This window comes from Schistocerca gregaria, chromosome 10 (assembly GCF_023897955.1).
Source record: "Schistocerca gregaria isolate iqSchGreg1 chromosome 10, iqSchGreg1.2, whole genome shotgun sequence".
Classification (NCBI taxonomy): domain Eukaryota; kingdom Metazoa; phylum Arthropoda; class Insecta; order Orthoptera; family Acrididae; genus Schistocerca; species Schistocerca gregaria.
In genome coordinates, this window is record NC_064929.1 from 75,643,912 (window position 1) to 75,667,562 (window position 23,651).

A 23,651-nucleotide genomic window follows, 5' to 3' on the forward strand; every position below is an offset into this window, starting at 1 on the left:
CAGAGGTTTCGGATTGGGAGAGAGGAACGGCTCTCTGTTCAATGGACCATAAAACATATTCATCTACATCTACATGACTACTGTGCAATTCACATTTAAGTGCTTGGCAGAGGGTTCATCGAACCACAATCATACTATCTCTCTACCATTTCACTCCTGAACAGCATGCGGGAAAAACGAACACCTAAACCTTTCTGTTCGAGCTCTGATTTCTCTTATTTTATTTTGATGATCATTCCTACTTATGTAGGTTGGGTTCAACAAAATATTTTCGCATTCGGAGGAGAAAGTTGGTGGCAAAAATTTCGTAAATGGATTTCGCCGCGACAAAAAACGTCTTTGCTTTAATGACTTCCATCCCAACTCCCGTATCATATCTGCCACACTCTCTCCCCTATTACGTGATAATACAAAACGAGTTGCCCTTTTTTGCACCCTTTCGATGTCCTCTGCCAATCCCACCTTGTAAGGATCCCACACCTTGCAGCAATATTGTAACAGAGGATGAACGAGTGTAGTGTAAGCTGTCTCTTTAGTGGACTTGTTGCATCTTCTAAGTGTCCTACCAGTGAAATGTAACCTTTGGTTCGCCTTCCCCACAATATTATCTATGTGGTCTTTCCAACTGAAGTTGTTAGTAATTTTAACACCCAGGTACTTAGTTGAATTGACAGCCTTGAGAATTGTACTACTTATCGAGTAATCGAATTCCAACGAATTTCTTTTGGAACTCGTGTGGATCACCTTGCACTTTTCGTTATTTAGCGTCAACTGCCACCTGCCACACCATACAGCAATCTTTTCTAAATCACTTTGCAACTGATACTGGTCTTTGGACGACCTTAGTAGACGGTAAATTACAGCATCATCTGCGAACAACCTAAGGGAACTGCTCAGATTGTCACCCAGGTCATTTATATAAATCAGGAACAGCAGAGGTCCCAGGACGCTTCCCTGGGGAACACCTGATATCACTTCAGTTTTACTCGACGATTTGCCGTCTATTACTACGAACTGCGACCTTTCTGACAGGAAATCACGAATCCAGTCGCACAACTGAGACGATACCCCATAGACCTGCAGCTTGATTAGAAGTCGCTTGTGAGGAACGGTGTCAAAAGCTTTCCGGAAATCTAGAAATACGGAATCAACTTGAGATCCCCTGTCGATAGCAACCATTACTTCGTGCGAATAAAGAGCTACCTGCGTTGCACAAGGACGATGTTTTCCGAAACTATGCCGATTACGTATCAATAGATCGTTCCCTTCGAGGTGATTCATAATGTTTGAATACAATATATGCTCCAAAACCTTTTTGCAAACAGACGTCAATGATATAGGTCTGTAGTACGATAGATTACTCCTACTACCCTGGTGCGACCTGCGCAATTTTCCAATCTGTAGGTATAGATCTATCGGTGAGTGAGCGGTTGTATATGAGTGCTAAGTAGGGAGCTATTGTATCAGCGTAATCTGAAAGGAACCTAATCGGTATACAATCTGGATCTGAAGACTTGCCCGTATCAAGCGATTTGAGTTGCTTCGCAACCCCTAAGGTATCTAAGAAACTCATGCTAGCAGCTGTTCGTGCTACAAATTCTGGAATATTCCATTCGTCTTACCTAGTGAAGGAATTTCGGAAAACTGCGTTCAATAACTCCGCTTTAGCGGACAATCTGAAAGTGGTTATTGGACGCTGATATCAAACATAGACGGTGAACACATTAATGTGCCTGGACTGTGTATTCATGACCACAGCCAATGAAAGTGAGATCTAATGTGATTGTGAACTCTGTTTTACAGCGCTGAAGCCCTTCGCAGAGGTGAGCATTGTGCAGAGGATAATGGAGCGCAGCCCTGTGCAGCAGTTCAAATATTTCAAGGTGCTTATCCAGGAGTTCCACATAAAGCTTGACTTGGGCTTCATCAACAGCCTCATCCAGCTGTTCATGGCGGACGAACTCAGTGATGCGCAGGAGGTAAATGTGTGTGCTGTACTGATCAAATTAATTGATGCTCTTCGTCTGGTGGAGTTAAAGTAATTTATGCACTCAATTGACTGCAGTGACTCTAGTTACCTATAATTATTCCAAGTATTTCAGATCTGTCTTAGCGAAACTTAAAACTTTGGTAACAGCATTTATAAGGACAGTTGTTTCGGTAAATGTTATTTTCAACTAAAACGACATTTAATTTGTTTTCAGGCAGAACAGTTTGCAGCCGACTTAAAGGTGGTCGAGGAGCCTCTCCAGAGTCACGTGTCGATGCAGTCTTCACAGGAGCAGAAGAACTTTTACGATCTCCTGCACTTCTCACCACTTAAGGTGAGGTGCTATACGTGAACCGAGCAAACTATTATGATGTGTAAATATTTTTTAGTGTTCCCTTAACAGAAATAATTTTGGCTCATTGTAAAAAAGTGTTATTTAAGAAAAACGTAATTGTATTTCTCTTTAATATTTGGAAATGTTGTCAGTTTGTAGTCCGTGCATCCCTAGGGGAAGAGGTCAATATTACAGAAAGTAGTTTTGATGCAGAAAGGTTCTCGTAGACCTGTTCTCCGTATCCAGTGGTAAAAATAATAATAATAATAATAATGACTTATAAAATTTTATCCGCGTGTCTACTAAAGAGGGCACAAGAACAACTAGAACATACAATTTCAGACTACCAAGCAAGCTTTCGACCTAACAGATCATGCCCAGAACAGATCTTTAACCTTAAAGCTATTTTAAAACTGAAAGCAATCCGGTCTAAACCAATAGTGTGCACATTCGTTGATTTTAAAAAAGCATATGACTCTATAGACAGACAGTCTCTATTTAATATTCTCAAAGAACGTGGACTAGACACCAAAACCCGAAAACTAATCGAACAAACACTGACAGAAACCAAATCAAAAATTAAATTCATAGACAAAATCTCGGAACCATTCTTAATTAAAACAGGAGTAAGACGAGGAGATGGGATCTCGCCACTATTATTCAACATAGTTTTAGACAAAGTAATGGAAGAATGGGAAATCGAACTAAAGAAACAAAACTTCTGGAAACCAATTGAACTAGGAAGAGGTAAAGGAAAATTGAACATCCCATATTTAGCGTTTGCAGGTGACCTAGCAATTATAACTGACAGTGAAGAAACTGCAATAAAACAAATTGAGATCCTTAAAGAATGTGCAGAGAAGGTTGGCCTGCAAATCTCCTTTGAGAAGACTGAGTTTATGTGCTCCAAATTAGATATTCCGAAACTGGAAACAAATTTTGGTGAAATCAACAGAGTCAAACACTTTAAGTATCTCGGCGAAGTTATTGAACCAACAGGACTCGAGAAAATAGCACAAAACAACCGAGTACAGAAATTCAAGAAAGCATTCGGACTTGTTCAAAGCATATATAACAAAAAATGCCTGTCAAAAGGAACTAAAATCAGACACTACAACACAGTTATCAAACCTACAGTCACATATGCAAGTGAAACGCTCTCACTGAATAGAAAACTAGATTTACAAGATATTAAGAAAATAGAGAGAAAAATTATTAGGAAAATTCTGGGACCACGATACACACAAGATGGATACAGACTGCAGACCATCAAAACAACTGAAAAACTATCAAATATCGAAAGTGACATCAGAAAGAGACGAATGAAATTTTATGGACACCTACACAGATTACCTGGAAACAGGTTAACTAAACGTCTATTGGACTATGTGACATCACTTAAAGCAGCAATACCCTGGGTAACTGAAGTTAAGAAGGATTTGACAAAAGCAAAAATTGACATAACAGACGCATCAGACAGGGATACATTCAGAAGAAAAATTGACAAGTGGAAGTTTACTTCAGAGACGGCACCAAAACCATACCGACCAAAGTGGACTGAAGAAAGAAAGAAGGCCTTTGGGGAGAAAATGAAGAAATATTGGCAAAACAAGAAGAACCTAAAGAAGTATTGATAAATCACCTGCTTATCGTTCTCCTATGAGGACATTCGCTAATAATAATAACAACAACAACAACAGTTGCTATATTTATGGATTACAGGGCAGTTAAGATTAAACTTTCACTACTTCAGGGGAGTTGGAACGTCCTATCTCAACAGTGTTAAATTTAATGACATGGCTTCCCTGTATTTCAGGAACTACTTTAACCATTGACATGAAACTTTTACAGGACATTAAACTGTATGTTCTGAGTCTACTGAATTACAATAATTGCATTTCAGACACTGCTTTTGGAAATGCAATGTTTTAATTGCATGGTTAAAATTTTGTGTACTTTTTTTACATTATTGTAAATAATTTTTATTTTACATAACATTATGTTCTTCTTTCAGTTTAGTTGACTCAGGATATGTATGTTATTACTCACTGAAAATTTGAATACTCTACTCGAAGTGGTTTCTGAGATTTAGGGAAAAATGCAACAGGAAATGTAAGTTTTCATGAATGGCTTCTAAAGTTTCAAAAGACTGTAACTTACTCAATATATGTTTAATTGTGTATTTTTAGTCACTCGGAAGCATTCTGCACCGTACTGAATATCATCTGCTTGATCTTTTTCCGAGTTTTTTCTTCTTTATTGGCTCCTTAGTGGCCAACTGTGCTGCGTACACTGCTGTATCAATGCGAACCTTGTCCTTCCATGCAATTTCTCTGATGCTGTTTGCTCCAGGATTAATTCCCATGTGATGTAGCACTTTCACCCTACCAATGTTGCCATCATTAAAAGCAATAACAGTATCACTGGCCCCACGCTTTAGTGTCTTCATTACATAATTTTTTTTTAAAGAAGCGAGTCCATATAAGAGTATTGAACAGCTAACTGGGATTTAGAGTCTGACCGTGCAAATACTTCTTCAGTAACTCAGGCTTTTGCCAGGTTTCTGTAAATAGGTTTTATGATATTCAAGACTGCTGCTGGGATGGAATATTTATGACTGTATGAACTCTTTGAGTACTGGGTGATGCGGTAATTGCACCACAAATCAGGTCCAGGAGGGCAAAGGTGGTGTACTTGTTTTTCAGCAGTTGACAGTCAGTGGAAAAAGGTAGCCCATAATGCCTGCTTCATTCCCAACAATCCTCAGTATTATTTCTAATGGCCGTCCCATAATACTGCCATAGTTCATCAATCATTTTGTCTGTCAGCCTGCCTCTTATGGTTTTACCATCAGAAAGTTTCTTGTCTTTCAAACTTCGTTTCAACTTCCTCAACCTGGTGCCCATCCTCTTCTGGATATGACCTTTATAAAATAACACAGCAATCCACAGCCTTATATATAAATAACTACCACTTTTGATGATGTAAATAAAATAGAAAGAAACTTCCACATGGGAAAAATATATTAAAAACAAAGATTCCAAGACTTACCAAGCGGGAAAGCGCCGGCAGACAGGCACATGAACAAAACACACAAACACACACACAGAATTGCTAGCTTTCGCAACCGATGGTTGCTTCTTCAGGAAGGAGAGGGAAAGACGAAAGGATGTGGGTTTTAAGGGAGAGGGTAAGGAGTCATTCCAATCCCGGGAGCGGAAAGACTTCCCTTGGGGGGAAAAAAAGGACAGATGTACACTCGCGCGCGCGCACACACACACACACACACACACACACACACACACACACACACACATCCATCCGCACATACACAGACACAAGCAGACATATTTAAAGGCAAAGAGTCTTTGCCTTTAAATATGTCTGCTTGTGTCTGTGTATGTGCGGATGGATATGTGTGTGTGTGTGTGTGTGTGTGTGTGTGTGTGTGTGTGTGTGTGCGAGTGTACATCTGTCCTTTTTTTCCCCCAAGGGAAGTCTTTCCGCTCCCGGGATTGGAATGACTCCTTACCCTCTCCCTTAAAACCCACATCCTTTAGTCTTTCCCTCTCCTTCCTGAAGAAGCAACCATCGTTTGCGAAAGCTAGCAATTCTGTGTGTGTGCTTGTGTGTTTTGTTCATGTGCCTGTCTGCCGGCGCTTTCCCGCTTGGTAAGTCTTGGAATCTTTGTTTTTAATATAACTACCACTTTTATTAGATCTGGAAGTAATGCATGTAACAATTTTAATATTTTCAACCAGTGTACCTTATATTTAAGATAAATAAAATACTCTCCATGTGAGTTTATATATATAATCATTTTATTCGGAAAATTGCAAATGTTTTAATGAGATAAAAATCCGAAAATGTAAAAAATTATTTTCTGTTCTAACTGCACTTAAGTCAGGGTAATCAAAAGTGTTTACTGTATGGGTACCCAACTTTGTCAGTGTAGATGCAAAACTATTTACCATACGGGTACCCAACTTTACAGGAATGATGCTCAGACCGTGCATTGCAAGATTTGCATTGTTAGTTGTGTTAGAGTAATGACTTGCCACTAACAAGGAGACAGCACGACCGTGGGGTCGGGGATTTGTCCGCAATTTTGTGTGGTGAACAAGGACCCCTAACACCTCACGTGGTTAAAATATTAGGACCCACTACTTGGAAAAATCAATCCGAAGTTTCTTAGGCGCCTTATAAGTACAAAATGTTAGTCCAATGCTGAGCCGCCGTCTGGCATACATAGTTAGCGTTCAGATCCTTACGCCAAAGGTCTCTAGTTCGATTCCTCCTCCGGCACTTTTTTTTCCTTCAATTGCTTGCAAAATTGTAGTGCATTGTTACAGGAGAATTGTGAAATTAATTCCTGGGACGATTGTATAAAAATTCATTCTATAATTCACCATCAATTATTGTCACCATTATTCTGAGACATGATTCAATATGCCTGGTTTGCCCCAAAACTGTCAAACTCGAAACATTTTCGTGAATGTTAATGGGGCATGTATTTGTACAGATTTATTGCAAATGCTCTGTGATTGTAAAAAATCTGCTTTTATATGTTGTGCATGATGTCGCAAAAATTATTACGTAGTTTGTTTTAATGATAATTACCAATGCGGTTCTTGTTTATAAAAAATTGAAAGTTTTCCAGTCGACTTTGTTATTCTGATTAAAAAGGCAATGTTTCTCCTTATATACTTTACAATGAAAAATGGGAAACCCACCGCCATGAATTGTGTTGTTGGACAAAAAGAAAATAATTTTTATTCAATTAATTTGTTAAAGATAATGTAGGTTTTTGAATCTTTCTGAATAATTGGTGGAATAACCAAAGAAAATGAAACAGAAGGGGGAAAAAAAGTGCCACAGATGGAATCGAACATGAAACCTCTGGCGTAAGACTCCAAGCCGTAAACACTTAGGCTAGATGGCGGCTCGGCAGTTTATAATCATAAGGCACCTAAGAAAATTTGGATTGATTTTTTCCCGGAATTTTCTGGATAGTGTGTCCTAATATTTTAACCACGTGAGGTGTTAAGGGTCCTCTTTCACCTCACAAAATTGCGGAAAAAAACCCGACCCCACAGTGGTGCCATCTCCTTGTAAGAGCAGGTGGTGGTACAGCGACATAAGGTTGAAACAGTTGAAACACAAGCATACGTTTCCATTACAGCTGCAGACAGTGAACATGGGTCTGGATAACCAAAGCTGTTTCATCAAAACAATTGCAGTACAGCTGCTGCTCTTTGCAAGTATTGATGCATTAAAGGGATACAAACAGGTCCTCTTCCCACACTATGGTTGAAGAATGAATTAGAAGTTGGAAGTAACTCGCAGTTTGGGGACTGAATGAGGCAAATGGCCAATTGTGCTGAAGCAGGAAATGCTGATCGCAATGTGCGATCTTTGAGCAGTGTCTCATAACAGCTGAATATTACAGGCTCCGCATTTCGTAAAGTGCTGCAAATAATAGCTAAGTGGCATGTGTACAAACTTTCAGCCTGTCACAGATTTAGATGACCATCAGTTTCAGCACTGTTTGTAAGCCAGAATGTAAACACTGTATGCACTTAACAGATGTTATCATCCTAAGTGGAAATTAATAATCTTTTTTTTTCCGTGGTATATTCATTACTTCTCTTCCACATGTCCTTCCAAATGCTTTCCCAGATTTTCATTGTCCTACAATCACTCAATTTTCATGAGACTCTTCTCAAATAGTGAAAGTAGGCTGAGAACTTAAGACAACTTTCAATACATTTTGGAGAGAATGTTTATAGAGTATGGTAGCAACCAGCTACAATTTACATTTTACTGTATTTGCTGAAGGAGCTCTATTACCAGTCCCTAATTTGCAAATTCCTCATTGCTTTTACCAAAATATGTGATAGATTGTTGTAGAGGTGAGTTGTCCAAAGTTTGTTTTCTACTTCTTTCTGCAATGAATGTCATTGACATTGTTCTTGATATTTCCTCCTTCACTCACAGTGGTTTCATTTTTATTAACATTTGTTGAACAACAAGAATAATAAGTTTGTTTGTGTGGTCATCCACTGCAGCAAGCACAGAAATACTTGTATTATAACATCTATTCTAGCTGCAACGTAATTTATTTTTCCCAGATGCGTTTCACCTTTTTCTTGCTCTAAGGTGTCTTCACTGGAATCTATAACGATACAGTTATGTTATTTTTAGATTATCAAACAGTTCACGTCATATTTTTTATGTAAATAAGTAATTTGTTACAGTTTGTTGTGATCTGAGAAAGAGATAACAGCATACCGTAAGTTATTACTTATTTTCATAAAAAAAAAAAAAAAACATGATGTGAACTGTTCAATAATCTAAAAATAAGAAAACTGTATCATTATAGATGCCTTAAAGTGAGAAAAAGGCGAAACACGCCTGGGAAAAATAAATGAAGTTGCAGCAAGAAAAGGTGGTTTTATTTACAAAACAAGAACAAGAATAATTGTTGAAATGCAACATATATGCACATCTCATCTGACATTATGTTCTCTAGAAACTTATCACCCTCAATTTAAAACCATTGTTTCAGGTTCAGAACAAACACACATTGGCATCTTTATGGACTTACCAGTTATCTTATGACTCAGCTCAAACACAGTTTGTGTGTCTAGACTCATAAAACACACAGTTTGAATATTGATTTTTCACAAATTACCAATTTTCATGATTTTTCTTATAATTTTTTTTTTCTTTTTCTTTTTCGGTTTATACAATGATGTAGTGCATAAGTTAAGATTTCAGGCTGGGGTGATGAATAGGGTGTCACTTGCACTGACTAATTTAATCTGTTCAATCCACTTATATGTGCTTCCACAGCTTAAACATCTTTCACTGTAGTATTTGAGCATTCTTGAATAAATTCCCGACTTTTTCACATATAGTTTTATCACTGAATGTTGCTCTCACATTGTATGTGTTCAAACAGAACTGATATTTTGAAATGAACAAAATAGGTTATGTTTGCTTTTATTCTTTTTAAATAACTGATAAAATTACCTTATAGTTTGCCAACTTTTCCTACAGTTTTCTCCCCTAATGCAGTTTTTCTTGTTAGTTACTGAACGTCCTTCGTACAGTGAAGATATTTGGAAGAATCTCGAACTATCAGATCTGTCTCATTGTCCAGATAGTTGCTCATTAATTTAGCTTCATTTAAGGTTGAAGTACCACAGCTTCCATCCTTGCTGCCTGTCAGCTTGTCATGAAAGATCACTACATTCATTATTTTGCAGAAGACCTTCAACCTTGTTCCACATCAACTAAGACAGTACTCCAGAAATGAATGTGCTTTTGGCTGTAATAAATTAAAAAAGTGTATTTTATCAACAAAATGTTGTCAAAACATAAATCATGCTGTACTTCTGTTCATAATCATCTCTCTTGTTTCAGTGTTTGTCATAAGTGTCCATGAACTTTAGAATTCCTATGCTGTAGTTGGCTGTCTTCAGTTCATTAAGTGAGTTGTTTATTGCATTTTTCACCTCAACATCACTAAGAAAATGCTTCCAGCGTGTGAGATCTTTATAAAAAAGTTTCATACACAACTTTTTACTTCTGTCAATTATTCAATAATCTGTGACAAGTGATGGACATGGACACAATTCGAATTTTATTATGCATGTTTATTTGCCCATTCTCAAAAATTTCACAATATTTTCAAACATTTTGTTTGTTGGTTCCTGTATCACTGTACACTACCCTGAATCGGTAGTAAATTTATGCTGATTTCAATTGCAAAAATCAACTGACACAATGTTTCTTTTAATCAAATACCTAATACACAACAATAACTTGTTTTAACTTACACTCGCACAGCTCTTTAAGATGAGATGGCTAGTAAATCATTTGACCTCTGATAGAATGCTACTACTGTCTTGCACTTTGGGAATGTGGAAGAAGCTATTGGCTGCTGAATTACCCGTGTTGGTTGTGTCAGCTGTCACCGTGTGGGTGACTTCCTGGATACAAGTAGAAGTGAGAGTGCTTTATCCAGCTTGTCTAACCAGTGCCTGTCCTGTGACAGGTGCAGCAGAACTTCTACATCTTCAGTTACTCAACATATATGCTCTGTAAGGCACTGTACAATGAATGACAGAGGGACTTTGTACCATTTTCTGCTTTAGAGTTGAATGAGGGAAAAATCATTAGAGGTTTGTGACTGTGCAAGTGAATATAATAAGTTGTCTTGAGAGACAAAAGTGTCTGTACACAAATTGGCTGAGCTTTATAAAACGTTGACCACGAGAAATCAGCTTAACCTTTCCTTGGACACTGTCCAATGAATAGTCGGTGAAAGGCGAGAGGCAAATTCCATATTCCTAAATTTCCTGAAAGTGTTTAGCACAGTGTCCCATCACAGACTATTAATATAGGTTAGAGGATGCAAAGTATATTTAAAGATATGCGAGTAGTTCGAAGATGACTTAAGTAATAGAACCCTGCATCTTGTGGCTGATGGAGACTGTTCGTCGGAGAGAATGGTAGGGCCAGGTGTGCCCTGAAGAAGTGGGATAGGACTGCTCTTGTTCTCTGCATAAAATCATCTGATGTATAGGATCAACAGCAATGTGTTACTGCTGAAGATGGTACTATGTATGGGAAAGTATCTTTGTTGAGTGATCATAAAAGCTTACTGGATGACTTGGACAGAATTTCTATTTCAGGTGATGAATGACACCTAGCTCGAAATGTAAAATAAGATAAGTTAACATGGATGAGTAAGAAAAGCAATCCTGTAATGTTCGCATACAGTGAGCACTGATCAGATAGAACATTATGACCACTTACTTAATAGGTGCTATGAGATAATAGTGGCAATGCATTGTGTAATGCAAACAGTGAGGCTTTGGTAGGTTGCTGGAGGGATTTGGTACCACATCTGCACATAGAAGTCACCTCAAAGCCCAACGAGAAAAAGCCATGAGGCATGATGCAAGGAGATAAGTGTTTAGGACACAAGACCCAGACCTTCTTCTCCCATGCATCTTATCCACTGTTGCGTAAGAGATCATTTTGAAAATGCTCAAAGGTTGAAGTGGCAATGAGGATGGCAAAAAAACACATTTAGCTTCGAGGAGTCTCTCGTGTTGCAGTGATTCTTGGGGATTTAGCAGACCCTATATGTGAACAGTGTGTGTATTCAATTTCCCACTAAGATTAAAAATTCATCCGCCATCTTTCTTACAGCATTGCCACAAAATTCAGTATCTTTTCCATTTAAAGCAAGACCCTGCATAAAATGGAAACAGTAGTGCACATTCGGAAAATGGCGCCTTAAAACTGCACCTTACAGTGACAACTGATGCAAACTTGTCATCTGTTGGCACAAGAGCATCTGTCAGCAGTAGTAATTAAAACAGTAGATCTTTCTCTTTCGAACAGTGTGTATGTTGCCTAATCAGTTTGTATTTAATGAAATAAAAACTGACCCTCAAGTGCCGGCCGCGGTGGTCTCGCGGTTCTAGGCACGCAGTCCGGAACCGTGCGACTGCTACGGTCGCAGGTTCGAATCCTGCCTCGGGCATGGATGTATGTGATGTCCTTAGGTTAGTTAGGTTTAAGTAGTTCTAAGTTCTAGGGGACTGATGACCACAGCAGTTGAGTCCCATAGTGCTCAGAGCCATTTGAACCATTTGACCCTCAAGCAGGAGTGCTGTATTTCATTACACGAGTGGATCCACAGTGTACTTCGAATAGCTGTCTTTATGTCACTAAGATGTATGAACAAAATCATAGTTTAATCTGAACTAAACTTACATTATATACACTAAATCGGTGTTTAATTAAACAAAAAAGAAATAAACTTCAATTGTACCACTCTGTTGCTGTGTAAAGGTGTTACCCCACAGTAACGATCCACTTGAAACATTAAACAGTGCAGTTTAATTAGATCCCAGCCAAACACTTGTTCAGTTACTAATTATCTGATAGATAACTACCTAACTGTGAGATTGTGCTGCTAGCTTGGCATCTGTATCATTTTATCGCACAGGTAGGAATTTTTTTTTTATTTTTTTTTCTCATTTAACTTGCTGTTCATTACATATTTCTACTGCTCTCTTCGACATATGACAACACAAAATAATATTAGACTGGCTGAAGCAACAAGGAAGGAATAGGTATGGGCTCACAGCTATAAAACAACAATCCAATGGTACAAGACAATGTTATTTGTGGTCGGTGCACTCTATAGATAGGCAATCCCCTCGCTGCTTAATTAAAATGATGTTCCTCGAGTAATCTTATATTGTGCTGGCAATTGACGTGGAAACTTTCGCTCGCAGGTTCACCTGAGCTTCTCTCTGAGTGGAGGCGACTCGGGCTCGAACCAGCCGACACAGACGCCGCTGTTCCTGAACGTGCTGCTGCAGAGCTTGGGGGTGACGGTGACAGACATGCAGGACGTCGTCTTCAAGTGAGTACCCCATTGTAACGTGCCGGGCTGTATCCTTGTATTAGTGCCACTTTAAGTTCACATCACAACTGGACGTAATGAAACATTTCCTCACCCAGTAGATAGTGCGCTGTGTTCCCAACCTACCTTGCTTTGCTTGTTCAATATTGTCTTCATGGTAGCTGCATCCATCTCACCTAAATCACACTGAAATTAAGAAGCCAGGATCCTAGATTAAGTTTTCAAAAATCAAAAGTCAAGACCGTATTCATTGTCGAACATTTATGACAACCACAGTGCGATTTATTTGTTATCACTCACACACTCAATCTTCATGTGACCAGGCCTCTTAAATTTAATCGTCACATTAGATAGGTCAAAAACTTCGTCTTTAACAATGTTCACAATTACACTTTTTTTGGCACCGACTGGAAAAATTAACCGACTTGCCACACTTTTGCTTCATAAGAATCTGACCGAGAACTAACTGAGAACTGCACTAGCTCAGACCTTATATAGATGAGTGCTTGAATATTTGACTATTTCTGTTAATATATTATAGTTTATAATTTCCCAGGGTTAAAATGATCCTTTCTAATTGGTTTTGAAGTTAACTACTGAGTTTTATTATTTAAATAACATGAGTGAGCTGTATCAATTTAAACATGCGGAAATAACTTGTGCATCTGCAGTGGCAATTCCTGACTTATAACTGTGGCAGCCCTCTTGAACAATAATTTTTACATATTCAAATGTACTTAATTATTAATTAATGCACTTACAAAGTTGAGACTGGAGTCATTTTACATAGAAAAATAAAGGTAGCAAAAGTATCGAAACAGATCTCGGAATTATTTAGTAGTTTGGTCACAATTGGCACTGAAAGTCATACAGGCTAGTTAACTAATAGACTTTAGGTTAATTTAAACACTTTGCTGGAATCAGTAAAATTTAGGCTTTCTTTTGGATGCAGTCTTATAGCTGAATTCGCTCTATTAGCTCACTCGAATTTTATTTAATATTTACTGCACAATATACGTCATTGTTCATAACTTTTAATAGGATGCATTTCCAATAAAACTAATTAGCTCATTACTTTCAGAATAGATATTAGAAGGTACTGAAATAATAAATTTTTCTAGGGGAATTTTATTTAAACTATTTCTGCATTCTGTACTATGAGACTGAAGGCCACAGAATCTGTAGTCGGAATCTGAGTGGTGAAAATGAAAAATAAATAAATTAATTAATTAAATTAAATTAAATATCATTGCTTAACTAAGTTACTGAAGGAGTGTAAAACCAAAACAGGATAGCAGTGGGCAACCCTGCTTCGTTACACCATCTCGCTCAGATCTTCCTGGTGAATGCGACAGTTCATAAAATTTTGACAAGGAAGGCTGGTAGCTAATGTGAAAAAAGAAAAGAACATGGGAGAAATTTGTTTTCTAAGTGTAAATGGGTGATCTTTCCTCCTCTCCCTCTCTGGACTGTGGCACCCAGTGAAAAACAAATTAAAACAGTTGTCTGTGTCAGTCACTTCTCTTTTGCAACTTTTTCTGTGGAGTTACTCCTTCATATTCAGGTGCATCAGCAGGGGTTACACATATGGATGGTTCTCTTTGGTGGATTTGGTGAACTCTCCACCTTCTGCTAGATTTCATTACAGTTCGGTTATTATGTATAAGTAATGTCATCTTAATGTGGACTGCAGTCTTACATTGTAAATGGTAACAAAGTTGCTAACTAGATATTACTGCAAAGAGACAACACTTTTTTGCAAAAATTTACATTGTCTCTCTTGCAAGAAATCTGCTATCAGTGGCTGTATGACAGATTTTATTGTCCATCCAGTTTGCTTATGTCTCTTATGTAACAGTCAGTTTACATTCCATCTTCAGATCCTTACAGTTAACAAAAATATGAAGGGCAGTCAAATAAAGACAAAAAGCTCCCCATAATATGAGTACATAGTCTGCCTGACAGCTGGCCCCACTATTGTTACATTTCAGTAGTCACCAATGTTGTAGGGGAGTGGCCAAGTGCTATATGTCAGAGGTGCATGCAGTCGTAGGGTTTTGACCTCGGTTGTTGGCAGACTGCTCTAGTGTGTTCATTCACCTGTTGACACGGAGGACAGCAGAGAAGAGCAGAGAGAACACAGTTTGTTTCCTGGTGGCTGAGGGTGCCGAAGTATGCGGAATTCGTCATTGCACTTCCACCTTGTGCAGTAAATACTGCACGTTTCTGATGCGTGTTCATGAGTGGCAGAGGAAATTCTGGGAATGACACTCGTCACTGCGAGACAATCCGTGTTCGTGACGGAACCGTCGAGGCATTACTCCCGATGTAAGGAGGCAGGTTGGTGGCCTTATTCGGGCAAACAGTCGAACGCGTAGGATGAAATTCGTGTTTGGATCGGTATTAGCCGTGGCTCCGTGCGTGTCATCCGCAGCTCGTGGCCTTGTGGTTGCATTCTCACTTCTTCAGCACGTGGTCCCGGGTTCGATTCCCGGCAGGTTCAAGGATTTTCACCTGCCTCGAAAGGACTGAGTGTTTGTCTTGTCCTCATCATTTCATCGTCATTTGTGAAAGTGGCGAGATTGGACTGAGCAAAGGTTGGGAATTCGTACAGGCGCTCATAACCGTTAAGTTGAGTGCCCCACAAACCGAACAACATCGTCGTCATCCGTGCGTGCTATTGTCAAAGACCGTGTGCCTTACTGCAGAATTTGTGCACAGTGGGTGCCACATCATGTGACGCAGGGACAAGAAATGGACAGAATGGCATCGAGTCTGAGTCATCTGCTGCAGTATCGTGAGGAAGGGCTTGCATTTCTCTCCCGTATCGTCACAGAGGACAAAACGTTGTACCACCATTTCGAGCCCAGGGGCAAACAGCAAAGCAGTCAGTGGAAGCATCCCACATCTCCCCGCTGTTCACCAGGTTCCAGTAATTTCGTGACGATATGCTTCTTCGACTGCAGGGCCCCTCTGCCTAATGACTTCCTCGAGTGTGAAACCACAATCAGCGTGCAGTGCTATAAAGACACTGAAAAAATTGTGACACGCCATGAAGTCAAAACACCCAGGAATCCTGTTTTGGTTAAGTTTTTTTTTATGGAACAATTCTGAGGTCCCAGTGTGGCGGGTGTTCAATAACTAACCATCAAATAACATGATGCACAAAACTACTAACAGGTATGTTTTAAATGTGGTGCTGTAACAGTGTTGTGTGCCTTAGTTTATATGACAGTCAGTTATTTTATTTTTCATATTCCTGTGGGTCCGAAGACAGTACGATGAAAGTGAAATTGGTCATAATATTAGAAAAAAGCACTCGGCAGCTCATTATTTCTATTACCAAGTGATGACCCCAGGACCCAGTACCACTTGCATATTGTGTACCTGTTAACTTCCAGGGACAAAAAAAATTGATGTTCTGTATTTAATGTAATTATTGACTGAATTTAACAAATTTAAAAAACTGTCATAAGATATTCATTAAGAGGTATAATCGCATCCAATTGGCTTTAAATATAACATCAAACTTTTTCAAAACTTTTTTTTTTATCACTGATAGCCCCTACCAAATTATGAAAAGAAAAAGGTTTATCGTTCACTGCATATTGATGGCTTATGCAGTAAAATTGTATAATCAGGCATGATGTACTTTGTACTTCTTTACCAGTAACTCTGTTTGCAACGCAGTTTGCAGGCAGTATCCATGTATACTACTGAATGTACTACAATAGTAAATTATATGGAGCGTACTTCAGGAGTTATAAAGTCATATTCATTGAGGTACATGAAAATTTAGCACCTGCTTAAAATGCAGCGCTTTGTTCCAGACTGTATTCATGCAGTGTTTTATAATGTAAGCACTTACCAACTTCTAACAAACTTAATTCGTAATTTCAAACCTTTCCTAATTTTTTCTCAGTTACACGCTTAAAGTGGGATATTTAACACATTAACTCATGTGTGAAGTAATCAGACTATTGAAGCTGTTTTATACATGTGAGTTTGAGGCTTTAAAGAAATAGGGTTTACTCATGGAAAGATTCCTGTAGTAGTTGAAGTCAGCCGACAGGTATACCGAATTAAAGGGAGTCCCTCTAACTAAGGACTCACCTCCAGAGGAGATTGGGTATCCAAGTAGAGAAGGAATTAGCATATTTCATCAAACTTTAAGAGGTGTAAGGGATAAAGTTAGTGAACTGTTTATAGATGTTGACTCTGACATTATTTGGTATATCGAAGCACCACTTAAGTAATTTGATAATTCAGAGTCTTCCTTTACCAGGATGCAGATTAGTTGGCTGTTTTTCAAGGAGTTCCTCGTGGAGTGAGGGATTGGCCATGTACGTGAAAAAACAGTATTCCGTTTGAGTTCATAGATGTATCATGGCACAGTACTGAACAGATATTTGAATCTTGTGCATTGGCAGTTGATTTTAATGAAAGTAAACTTCTAATTGCTGTTGTTTATAGCTCCCCTAACTCTGATTTTGGATCATTTCTTGGTTCACTTTATAGGAAATACCAAAAATTAGTTATATGTGGTGAGTTCAGTATTAAATTTGTACATGATTGTGCAAGAAAAAGAATGTTGGTAGATCTCCTAAACTCATATGATCTGATACAGAATGTGTGTGGTTTTTTATTTTCCAATTAGGGTGCAGGGGAACCGTCATAGACAATATTTTTATTCATTCTCTATTATTAGATGGGCATTCTGTTAGTTAAAGGGTCAATGGCTTTTCAGACCATGATGTACAAATTTTAACAGTAAAAGGCTTTTCTACTCAAACAAATGTTACATATATTTACAAACTATGTAGGGAAGGCAATACAATGCCAATAGTTTTTTAAACCTCATTAAAGAACAAGAATGGCAGGATGTCTATAGTGCCGATAACATAGATGAAAAATATAATGCTCTCCTTAACACATTTCTCATGTTCTTCGAGAGTTGCTTTCCATTAGAACGTTGTGAATGCGGTAGTAGCAGCGAAAGGGAGCCTGGGGGGCTGACTAGTGGGATAAAGATACCATATAGAACAAAGCCGGAAATATATCAAAATGTTAGAAGTAGTCACACTCAATCTACAGTAGCCCAATACAAACAGTATTGTAAGGTGGTGAAGAATGTTATTAACAAGGCAAAGAGTAGGTGGTATGCAAATAGAATAGATAAATCACAGGATAAAATTAAAACCATGTGGTCAGCAGCACAAGATCGGCAATATAAAGTCAGTTCGTAGTAAAAATATTTCTGTTACTGAGAAGTCAGATATATGTACAGTATTTAAGTGTCACTTTCTGAGCATTGTTGGTGCATTAAATAAAAACTTAGTTTCTACAGGAAATTGTATAACTCTCTCGTAAAACGCATTTCTGAGATTGATGTCTGAAATAATCCTCTTTGATACTGACAAGGGGGAGATTGAGCCAATAATTAAATCACTGAAGACTAACGACTCTCATGGATATGGAGTGTTCCCTCATCACTAAACACTAAGTGTGGAAGATAACTGTCACCCTCCATGTTGTCAAGAATGAAATTAATGAACTCCACACGTTGTTGCTTTTTCACCTTCACTAAGAGCTTGCAGTAGTTGAATTTTGTATGGTTTCACGTGTAGACGTTGACGCAGCACACGCCAGACGGACATCAGGGGGACGTCGAGCTGCATGGGTTGACTGCGAAGACCTCCGAGATTGTGTTGGCACGAAAAGAGATTTCTTCCTAGGGCATGTTGTGTCTGCCAAAGGGATGAAGGTCAACCGAGCTAGAACACGGGCAGTTTACAAGTTCCGTATACCGTGGACGGAAAAAAGACCTAACTCGTGTTATTGGAACGGTAATTTTTCTAGGAAATTCCTACCAAACTTTGCACAAACGGCTGCTCTTCTGAACCGACTTCATTGTGAACAATGTTCGAGGCATTTAGATGTGCCTCGAGTAATGCCCTTGTTGGGTATTTCTAATTCCAGTTTGCCATTTTTCATGCAAACTGAAGCATCCACGGCAGTAATCCTGGGAGAAGGTAGGCCTGTAACTTATGCTTTGAGGGCATTATCGGGACCTGTGACTCATTACTCTGTGAATGAGCCTGAAGCGTTGGTGGTTAAGTACATGTTAGAAAAGTTTAGGTTTTAGCCTGAACATAGAAAATTCCACCAGAAGTTAATAATTCTTAAAAACATTATTGAAAAAGTATGATCTGATTAGATAATTTGAAATAGTAACATCTCAAGTTAAAAATTGCGTGCTGGTGGTAAGCAGTTTTGATCATATCCAGACTATTATCTAACCACATCTGTGGATCACAAAGAATGGCATCCTTCTCCCATTACATCTCTGGCATGCGACGTTCCTCACCACTGACTTGACTTGTCTCCGTGGCAATGGCTGTCATCTCTGTGCTTATCTTTGCTTCAACAACACAGTCTGAACTTTCACAGTGTCCTTACAACTAATTCTGTTCTGTTTTTGTGCACATTTGTAATTACCTTTTGCAAATGTAAATTAATTACTACAAGACCCAGTTTACATTTACATAAACCTTTATATCATATTTTATTTGTATCTAGATTTATATTTTAACTTCTCACATACATTACCATTGTATATTATGCCATGTCAGCTCTCAGTGCGGTGATGCAGCAGATGAGGGGTTGGAGCTTCTCCTTCATAACGCAGAGCTTTTTCACATTCTTTATCAGTTACCATAGGTGTCTTCAGACACTTGTCAGTGCTTGACTCATCATCTCTGCGTATCACCTAATGGTATACAAACCTTTTTGGTTTATTATTATTGTGTATCCGAATTTTATTGTGTAGGTAAATTGTATAATACTGGAACCTGTTACTCTGTAAAGGTTATTATTTGTTGCATTCCTGAGACACGGTCTGGTGACCTATATACAGGGTTTTACAAAAAGGTACGGCCAAACTTTCGGGAAACATTCCTCACACACAAAGAAAGAAAATACACTCCTGGAAATTGAAATAAGAACACCGTGAATTCATTGTCCCAGGAAGGGGAAACTTTATTGACACATTCCTGGGGTCAGATACATCACATGATCACACTGACAGAACCACAGGCACATAGACACAGGCAACAGAGCATGCACAATGTCGGCACTAGTACAGTGTATATCCACCTTTCGCAGCAATGCAGGCTGCTATTCTCCCATGGAGACGATCGTAGAGATGCTGGATGTAGTCCTGTGGAACGGCTTGCCATGCCATTTCCACCTGGCGTCTCAGTTGGACCAGCGTTCGTGCTGGACGTGCAGACCGCGTGAGACGACGCTTCATCCAGTCACAAACATGCTCAATGGGGGACAGATCCGGAGATCTTGCTGGCCAGGGTAGTTGACTTACACCTTCTAGAGCACGTTGGGTGGCACGGGATACATGCGGACGTGCATTGTCCTGTTGGAACAGCAAGTTCCCTTGCCGGTCTAGGAATGGTAGAACGATGGGTTAGATGACGGTTTGGATGTACCGTGCACTATTCAGTGTCCCCTCGACGATCACCAGAGGTGTACGGCCAGTGTAGGAGATCACTCCCCACACCATGATGCCGGGTGTTGGCCCTGTGTGCCTCGGTCGTATGCAGTCCTGATTGTGGCGCTCACCTGCACGGCGCCAAACAAGCATACGACCATCATTGGCACCAAGGCAGAAGCGACTCTCATCGCTGAAGACGACACATCTCCATTCGTCCCTCCATTCACGCCTGTCGCGACACCACTGGAGGCGGGCTGCACGATGTTTGGGCGTGAGCGGAAGACGGCCTAACGGTGTGCGGGACCGTAGCCCAGCTTCATGGAGACGGTTGCGAATGGTCGTCGCCGATACCCCAGGAGCAACAGTGTCCCTAATTTGCTGGGAAATGGCGGTGCGGTCCCCTACGGCACTGCGTAGGATCCTACGGTCTTGGCGTGCATCCGTGCGTCGCTGCAGTCCGGTCCCAGGTCGACGGGCACGAGCACCTTCCGCCGACCACTGGCGACAACATCGATGTACTGTGGAGACCTCACGCCCCACGTGTTGAGCAATTCGGCGGTACGTCCACCCGGCCTCCCGCATGCCCACTATACGCCCTCGCTCAAAGTCCGTCAACTGCACATACGGTTCACGTCCACTCTGTCGCGGCATGCTACCAGTGTTAAAGACTGCGATGGAGCTCCGTATGCCACGGCAAACTGGCTGACACTGACGGCGGCGGTGCACAAATGATGCGCAGCTAGCGCCATTCGACGGCCAACACCGCGGTTCCTGGTGTGTCCGCTGTGCCGTGCGTGTGATCATTGGTTGTACAGCCCTCTCGCAATGTCCGGAGTAAGTATGGTGGGTCTGACACACCGGTGTCAATGTGTTCTTTTTTCCATTTCCAGGAGTGTATGTTATGTGGACATGTGTCAGGAAATGCTTACTTTCCATGTTATAGCTCATTTTATTACTTCTCCTCAAATCTCATTAATCATGGAATGGAAACACACAGCAACAGAACGTACCAGCGTGATTCGAAAACTTTGTTACAGGAAATGTTCAAAATGTGCACCGTTAGAGAGGATACATGCATCCACCGTCCGTCGCACGGAATCCCTGATACACTGATGCAGCCCTGGAGAATGGCATATTGTATCACAGCCTTCCACAATACGAGCACGAAGAGTCTCTACATTTAATACCGCGGTTGCATAGACAAGAGCTTTCAAATGCCCCCATAAATGAAAGTCAAGAGGGTTGAGGTCAGGAGAGCGTGGAGGCCATGGAATTGGTCCGCCTCTACCAATCCATCGGTCACCGAATCTGTTGTTGAGAAGCATACAAACACTTCGACTGAAATGTGCAGGAGCTCCATCACACATGAACCACATGTTGTGTCGTACTTGTAAAGGCACATGTTCCAACAGCACAGGTAGAGTATCCCGTAAGAAATTGTGATAACGTGCTCGATTGAGCATAGGTGAAAGAACATGGGCCCAATCGAGACATCACCAACAATGCCTGCCCAAACGTTCACAGAAAATCTGTGTCGATGACATGATTGCTCAATTGCGTGCGGATTCTCGTCAGCCCACATGTGTTGATTGTGAAAATTTACGATTTGTTCACGTTGGAATGAAGCCTCATCCGTAAAGAGAACATATGCACTGAAATGAGGATTGACACATTGTGGGATGAACCATTCGCAGAAGTGTACCTGTGGAGGCCAATCAGCTGCTGATAGTGCCTGCACACGCTGTACACGGTGCGGAAACAACTGGCTCTCCCGTAGCACTCTCCATACAGTGACGTGGTCAACGTTACCTTGTACAGCAGCAACTTCTCTGACGCTGACATTAGGGTTATCGTCAACTTCACGAAGAATTGCCTCGTCCATTGCACGTGTCCTCGTCGTTCTAGGTCTTCCCCAGTCGCGAGTCATAGGCTGGAATGTTCCGTGCTCCCTAAGATGCCGATCGATTGCTTCGAACGTCTTCCTGTCGGGACACCTTCGTTCTGGAAATCTGTCCCGATACAAATGTACCGCGCCCCGTGCTAATGCATACATCGAATGGGCATCTGCCAACTCCGCATTTGTAAAGATTGCACTGAGTGCAAAACCACGTTCGTGATGAACACTAACCTGTTGATGCTACGTACTGATGTGCTTGATGCTAGTACTGTAGAGCAATGAGTCGCATGTCAACACAAGCACCGAAGTAAACATTACCTTCCTTCAATTGGGCCAACTGGCGGTGAATCGAGGAAGTACAGTACATACTGACGAAACTAGAATGAGCTCTAACATGGAAATTAAGCGTTTCCGGACACATGTCCACGTAACATCTTTTCATTATTTGTGTGGGAGGAATGTTTCATGAAAGTTTGGCCGTACCTTTTTGTAATACCCTGTACAATTGAGACCCGTTACTATTGACACAATTTTATAGTTTTAATATGTATATAAAATAGAAAGAAACTTCCACATCGGAAAAATATATTAAAAACAAAGATTCCAAGACTTACCAAGCGGAAAGCGCCGGTAGACAGGCACAATAAAATAACACACTTGTGTGTGTGTGTGTGTGTGTGTGTGTGTGTGTGTGTGTGTGTGTGTGTGTGTGTGCGCGTGCACACCTGTCCTTTTCCCCCCCCTACAGTAAGTCTTTCCGCTCCCGGGATTAGAATGACTCCTTACCCTCTCCCTTAAAACCCACATCCTTTCGTCTTTCCCTCTCCTTTCCTCTTTCCTGAAGAAGCAACCGTTGGTTGTGAAAGCTAGAAATTTTGTGTGTGTGTGTTATTTTATTGTGCCTGTGTACCCCCACTTTCCTGCTTGGTAAGTCTTGGAATCTTTATCGAGACCGATTACTACTTCAAATTCGTGAGAAGTGTCAGTGAGTCTTCCAGTTACCCATCAGCCACTGTGCCTCTGGTTCGCAGGCTGGCCTACTTCGAGCGGCAGTACACGTTCCTGACGCAGCGGCAACTGGTGTCGGAGGCGATGTCGCACTACGTGGGGCAGACACTGAAACAGATATACGTGCTGGTGCTAGGGTTGGACGTGCTGGGAAACCCGTACGGCCTCGTCGTGGGCCTCACGCAGGGTGTCGAGGACCTCTTCTACGAGCCCTTCCAGGTCAGCCCCGGCCTCTATATTGTACAAAACTTTAGCTTAGCGAGTATTGTAGCATATTTGTGATCGAGCCAGCTTCGGTACATCCCAGCGGATAGACCTCAACGAGCTGTTAATGATTAAATCTGTATGTGTGAAGCTAGTTTTTGGTGTACTCCAAAGGAGTGTTACACAGCCATTACTGTTTGATATATACACTGACAGAAAAAAAATCAGAACACCAAAATATAATTAATGTAGAGTAAT

The 23,651-nt window shown here is 40.3% G+C and overlaps 1 protein-coding gene across 1 annotated transcript in view; it reads left to right on the forward strand.

Moving 5' to 3' along the window:
• LOC126293289 (intermembrane lipid transfer protein Vps13-like) overlaps positions 1-23,651 on the forward strand; it is a 391,345-nt gene that overhangs the window by 333,808 nt on the left and 33,886 nt on the right. The window contains 4 exon segments of the mRNA XM_049986411.1: positions 1,804-1,979; positions 2,205-2,324; positions 12,647-12,777; positions 23,213-23,408. Coding sequence (XP_049842368.1) covers positions 1,804-1,979; positions 2,205-2,324; positions 12,647-12,777; positions 23,213-23,408 — 623 coding nt within the window.